This window comes from Triticum aestivum, chromosome 1B, assembly GCF_018294505.1.
Source record: "Triticum aestivum cultivar Chinese Spring chromosome 1B, IWGSC CS RefSeq v2.1, whole genome shotgun sequence".
In the NCBI taxonomy this organism is placed as follows: Eukaryota; Viridiplantae; Streptophyta; class Magnoliopsida; order Poales; family Poaceae; genus Triticum; species Triticum aestivum.
In genome coordinates this window covers 185,188,282-185,195,057 of record NC_057795.1, presented here as the reverse complement: position 1 = coordinate 185,195,057, position 6,776 = coordinate 185,188,282, and the positions used below count along the sequence as shown (strand labels likewise).

Here is a 6,776-nt window from a genome sequence, read left to right as displayed (position 1 = left end):
CCCCCCCCCGCCAACAAAAATCCTAGGCCACAGCCCCCAGCGGCGCAATGTCGAACAAGTTGGCTCCCCAAAAAGCACGACCACCCAAAAAACATATTTTCGAGGCAACGCTGCGCGACCTCGTTAACCATGACGCCACCGGGTCGGCAGTGCATCCAACGCACGCAACAGCCACCCAATCAGACATATTTTGTGTTTGTCTGGGGCCATTGGAGTTCACCTTAGAACCAAGGGAGACCCCAAGTTTCTATGCCATGTCTAGCAAACCCTAAAAAAGTGGATTGGTAGTACCTTCCAATTCTCCTACCAAAACGTGTCACCGCAGAGGGCCCTGCGCGTCCGAACCGATCATGTGCATCTATCGGGACTCACTCAGAGTATGTACAACCACAAGTACCAAATTTCGATTCCCAAACGCCAACGGACGCGTCTCCGCACGCAGTGACTGGACATCACATAAAATTATCCTCCACAACCGGATGCATCTAAACTGAATACTCAAATCCACATTAGCTCATGCAACATCCTATGTAGTTAAACACATGTCATCGGACTACCAAAAATTGAGAAGCTCTGCTAACTACAAACGAAACGATGACCAAAGAAGTTCATCAGGTCGGGCCCTGGCCTTGCTGTCATCCTCGTGGCAGTTGTTGTCGAAGACGTAGAATGGATCGAGGCGGTTCTGCTCACTGCCGAAACTGTCTGCTCCGCGCCGTCTTCGTCTTTCTCCTCCTTTGGGAGAGAGTATATGGTGATACGAAAGAATATATACAAGATGACACGAGCCGTTGGATCTGAAATCCAAAGGTTGAAGGATAGGCTACTGAAACTTTTCAAAAAAGAACTCTAGATATCTGATATTCTAGCTCAAGTCTAGAAGCTCATCCTGTGACCCTTGAATTTCAGGTCCAATGACCCGGGTCCACGTAACCTTCGGTATCACCCGATGCTTTCTCCCTCTTGAGAGGCGGTCCGCCATCGACCATGGCGCAGACCGCCCGCTTTGCTGTTTTGCCACTGCACGGAACCGATCGCTGCGGCTGGGAACAAAGGCAGCAATCCATCACGAATCACGATCGAGGAGGTGTTCGAGCTCCCCTGCGACGACGGTGGGTGCATCTACAGTAGCCCCACGTCATCGGTTACTGGGAGGAGAGCCCAAGGAATCCCACATCCAGCTATGGAGCCATGCACATCCCGAGAGAAAAGGACATCACAGTCCAATTAATGTACCCATCACAGAGCTGTCAAAGCCCCATCGAATCACACATTGCATGTCTCGCACACAGACCCATGCACAAAGGAGGTGCGAGAGGTTTTGCCCGGAAAACACGACTCACACGGTCACGCGGCTGTCATTCTGGTAGCCAGCTAGAGCAAGCAGCAGTACAGACTATACTAGCTACAGTAGGCTACACACGAGCCACACGGCGTAGCCAGCTGCACTAGGCTACACGAGCCACACGGCGCAGCAGCAATGACGCCCTTGTGCCTAGGCAAGAAGGCAGTCCGTCCCACATGAGAAAGAACACTTGCACACAGGGCCGGGAAAACTCACCCAAAACGAGAAAGTAGACAATGCACACGAAAAGGACTTGTCGCATTTACTTGACTTGCCAAAAAACACGGTAGAATTTCCCCCTTCCTTGCCCCAAAAGACAGCTCCGGATCACGTCGAGGTGTCACGGTTGGTCTTTTTCGCGTACCGAAATTTGCCTAGCAGCTAGGGAAGAGAAAAGCCAGCCAGTTACTTACACCTATACCGATCGCCGTATTGCCCTACCACTGTCTAGCTAGGACGAGTACGTAACATATCTGAGTTTATACGTATTTAGGCCTACGCACGCACGTCACGTACGTGCTACCTCTAGCGCCGTACGGTGTGTAGAGGGTAGTGCTACGGGGAGGTGGCCGCGGCCGCGGCCGGGTCGACGCAGGTGGCGACGGCGACGGAAAGCTGGTAGGGGAACGAGTTGGAGTACTCGAACGAGATGGTCTCGCCGGCGAGGAGTGGCTGGCCGTCGTTGAGGAGGCAGTCGTCGCGCGCGAGCCGCCGGAACTTGCGCGGGTCCACCAGGCTGACGGAGCTGAACCAGCCGCATCGCACATGGATGCCAGCGATCGCGCAGTCGCCGTCGCCGCCCGAGCACCGGTTCATCACGTCCACCGTGTACGCCGGCACCCCGCTCGGCAGCGTCGTCCCCCGGCCCTGGTAGATGGCGATGTCCTCCTTGCCGGCGCAACCCTCGTCCACGCGGTGCGGCCGGACTCCGCCGAGGTCCACGTCCGTGCCTGCAAAAAGAGATGGCCCCACATGTCATTCACTACGCAGGCAGGGCTAGGACAGAATGGAATGTGAGAGATTTCAAAACAAGATGGAATCAATGGCCAACTGGCATCAACCCAAAGGGCCCGTATCCGAGGACAAAGCAAAAGAAGGGCGCTGGGCCCACGCGACAGGCTCAAAGTACCCCCCACGCCTGCGCGCGCAGAAGCAGAACCAGGGTCCACGAGCGCAGACGCTGGTCGGGGCGAGAAGGCTGGCCAAAGCATCATTGACCGGATGATCGGAGGATGCATTAACTACCTGCCGGGCGGAGGACCTTGCGGGGAAGGACGGCGCGATATGGCGGGCGCGGAGGAGCCGCCGAGGAGCCGGGGGTAGGGGCGCGAGCGGCGGGCGTCGGCGAGAATCCTGCAGCAACAGACGGAGCCAGGAAAAATCGTTAGCTCAGGATCCGAGTGCAAACAATAGATAAGAGTAGGACTGCGCGTGTGCTACAGTACATAGATGGACATGGACAGACAGGATGGACCCGGTCATGAACTTGGAAAGTAAAGCCACCCGAAGTAGAACGACGATCTTTCCAACAAACAAAATTTCCAGGTTAATCAAGTCCCGGGATCTTAACAAACACCTGAACCACACGGAGCGCAGGAACACTTCGTTGCAATTTATCAGAAATCAATCCTTGGTAAAAGTAGTACAATGGCACCGCAATAAGTGCATCGGGGAGAAATTTAGCCGGACGCGTACGAGGGTTCAAATTGAAACGCAAGTCCGTGTGATTTGTGAATGGAAAAAAGGAAACATCCAGACGAGTGTTGAGAGACAAGGCTAGCGACCTGCGTCGACGGAGGCGGGCGCGAGAGAGACGGAGGCGGGCGCGAGGGAGACGGAGTCGACGGACGCGGACGCGAGGGAGACGGAGCAGAGCGCGGCGAGCAGTACGACAGCCCACGCTGCGGTCGCACGAGCCGCCGGCGTAGCGGACGAAGAGGATGCCCTCATCTCGCTGAGACCCTGGGATAAGACGAACACCAGAGGAAAACATGGAGATCAACGACGATGCAGATCTAACAGTCGACATAATAGATAGCAGCAAGTAGCGTTCTCCCCCAGCCTGGCTCGCCGCCATCGGCGCGCACCAGCGCGCGCTCCAAATCGCCGCGCGCCTCGGCGGAGAACGCTGCGGCGGGACACGCGCGTGCACGGCTCGGGGTTCACGCGCCACGCCACCAAATGGGTCGGAAGCAGGAGACAAGGGAGGAGGACGGGGCTTGCGTACCTGGAGACGGGCTCAACGACGGTGCGGCGGTCGCCGGCGAGGACTGCACGCGGCGGCTGCTTCGCGCGGTGGCGTGGCCGGCGGGTACGTCCGTGCGGGGGAGTAGTAGTATCTGGTAGGGCTGGGCTGCCTCCGAGGCGAAATAAATCTCTCTCGCACGTGTGGGGCAAGCAGACGAGGAAGGGAATGTCGGTGATGCGGCGGTGGAATTGATAGAGACCCCTGTAGCGTGCGCGCCGCCAACAAGGTTGGGAGGGAGGGAGGGGGCTGGGTTTGGTTTGGGTTTGGGCGCGGTGGTGGACTGGTGGTGGGAGGGAGAGCGAGGGGGAGGCCCAGGCCAGGGGAGCAAACGAAAGCGATCCGGTCTGGCTCGCTTCTGGCCAAGGCAAAAGTGTGTCCTGCTGGGGGAAAAAAGCTCTGGGCGTTTTTGGCGACTTTGCTGGCTGCGAGAGAGCTTTCTTTCTCTGCTGCTTCTTTTGTTCTGTTGCTCCCTTCCGGTGGATCGACTCCCGGCTGCTCTCCTTTGCTGTTCCCTTCCGTTGTTTCGACTCCAGTTTCAGTTTGAATCGTTTGGACTGGGACGACGAATGGTGGAAGGGGGTTCGTGAATTCAGTAGAGCGGGAATGTTGCTTGTTCATGAATACGCAACATTCATTTCATTAACAGGTAGCGAGTGAAACAACTACGAGCGGCAAGTCACAAAACTACCGACGCGTTTGGTTGGAGCTCAGGTAACGTATTCACTGTTGTAATAAGAATACACCGTATTAGATTAGGGGTAGGTGGATGCATGATGTGTTTGGTTCGTGCAAGGGAATAGGATGCCGTGGAGTACCGTCGTCGGCCTTGTAGAAGATAACAGAAGACTGGAGGACAGACGGCTGCTGGGGATGGCTCGTGACGGAAAATGAGATCACCAGCCATTAACAACAGCAGTACGGCTCACGGCGGCGAAGCGAGATCGGCGGCGGCGAAGAGAGATCGGCGGCGCTGCCTACTGCAGCGGAGGCGAATGGAGATCGGCGGCACTCGGCGACGGAGGCGAATGGAGATCGGCGGCGCTCGGCGGCACTCGGCGACACTTGGCGGCGGAGGTGAATTGAGACGGCGATGGTACTGCCCCGCTGCTGCTTCGTCCTCGTGGTGAAGAAACGGCCGCTGCTGCTTGGTCCTCGTGGTGAAGAAATCGATCAGCACGAGCGGTGTTATTCGATACCACGCTAGATCGGGTGTTTTCGGTTTTGTGAAGGGCGGTTTGCGATTACAGGGACCTGAAACCGCTGCGGCCGAGACAAACGCAGGTAATGTAATCGTTAGCCAGTGTTTTCAGGAGACAGCGAAAATTTCGCGAACAAAACCGGTGGTTTAGCCTCTTCTTTTTTGCTTTGTGCGTTTTTAAGTTGTGATATTGGGCCAACTATTTTGGGAAGCCTTTTAGCTAGGCACTGCTGCTAGTTTGTGCCGCACCGGCCAGGATATTAGGGGAGGAACTAACTCGAGGTTACCCCTTGTGGGGACTTCCGGGGCTCATTTTGATGACTTGGGAGCACGTCACATATGCATGCTAGGCGCATCATTTGAATTTTTTTTATTTTTCTATACATGTCTTCATATTTTATATGAGTTTTTTTGGGGGGAGGGGGGGGGGGTTGGCTTTTCAGTTTTCGCCTGGTTTTTCTAAATTTTGGAGAATTTACACGTATTTGCTTTTCGTGTAAGCAAATTTATGCTTCCACGATAAGCATCATGTAAGCATAGATTTGCTTCCGTAAAAAACATAGTTGTGCTTCTCGAAAAAGAGAAAAATTGTGTTTCCACGAGAAGGACGTATTTCCTTCTCGTGGAAGCATAGGTTTGTTTCCTGAGAAGCACAACTTCTCCGGAAAAGGGAGAAAACACCGTCTGTGCTCTAATTGTAACTGTGCTTCTGGGCTCCGGTTTTCTCTTCCTTTTCTGCATTCATTTTTTTGCACAAATCCCCTTTTGCTTTTCTTATTATGATAATGTAGAAATGCTATTCCAGTTTTTGATTTTTTTCTCCGATTTCTTTTTTTCATGAAAAAAGTTCACCAGAATCTGTTAACAAGGTGTCTAGTTTCGAAGATCTCTAAGCGACAAATTCAGTAGTGAAAAATGATCGATATTTGGACGCCCAGTTCAAGAGATAAAACGTTTTCAAGAAAACAAACCTATGAAAAATAAAAATTCTCTCATTGCGACAAGTGGCGCACATGCAGCGCGCTATTTGTTAAACAGAGAAGGTAGGGGAGTGCCATTTGCGGGGGGTACCCCTTAACTAATGAGCAACTGACTGGACGTTACCCATTTGAAGGAGATTATGTTGAGGACTGGGTTTTCGTCAAAATTGGGTGAACTTCATTATGCAATGCGTCTCAACTGTCGAATACAGAGTAAGGATTAATGTGGAGGAAAGTGAGACCTTTTAAGCCTACAAGGGGATTGAGGCAGGGTGACCCGTTATCACCATATCTTTTCTCGTTGTGCACAGTGGAATTGAATGCTCTACTTACATATGCAGAGGAAAATGGAAATATCTCAGGGGTAACAGTCTGTAGAGATGCCCCGCCCATCACAAACCTTCTATACTGTGCGGCATCGGGTCAATTGGTAAGCATTGAAAAATCTAACAATTTCTTTAGTCCCAATACGAAGGTGGAGATAAGAAAACAATTGTGTACGGCACTAAATATAATGACGGAGGCCCTAAATGATAAATATTTGTGTTTGCCAGCAAATGTGGGTGTGTATAACACAGGTTCTTTCAAATTTCTGATTGAATGAATTGTTAAGAAAATTAGTGGGTGGAAGGAGAAATTACTGTCTGCTCGGGAGAAGGAGATCCTGCTCAAAGTTGTGATCCAAGCCATACCTACCTATGCAATGTCAGCCTCTAAAATTCCTACAAAAATTTGTAAGGGAATCATTGACGCGATTACGCATTTCTTGTGGGGAGATGAGGAGAACCAGAGAAGGATGCATTGGATGGCCTGGAAAATGTACGTACCTAAAAACAAGGGAGGGATGGGATTCCGTGATATTCATTGTTTCAACTTGGCATTGCTAGCCAAACATGCGTGGCGTCTTCTTGATAATCCTAATTTCTTGTGTGCTACTATCCTAAGGGCCAAGTACTATCCGGATGGCGATTTGTTGAATTCCAAGGTAAAGAATGCTCTTCCTTT

At 52.4% G+C, this 6,776-nt stretch overlaps 1 protein-coding gene across 1 annotated transcript; it reads right to left on the bottom strand.

Moving 5' to 3' along the window:
- Window positions 1-1,563: 1,563 nt before the first annotated feature.
- Window positions 1,564-4,037, bottom strand: LOC123089255 (TPD1 protein homolog 1A). Its single transcript, XM_044510976.1, has 4 exons — window positions 3,573-4,037; window positions 3,130-3,307; window positions 2,591-2,698; window positions 1,564-2,295 (listed from the first exon to the last, which is right to left on the bottom strand). Exons 2-4 carry the CDS (start codon window positions 3,293-3,295, stop codon window positions 1,901-1,903), a joined length of 669 nt encoding a protein of 222 aa, XP_044366911.1. The 5' UTR covers window positions 3,296-3,307; window positions 3,573-4,037; the 3' UTR covers window positions 1,564-1,900.
- Window positions 4,038-6,776: the final 2,739 nt, after the last annotated feature.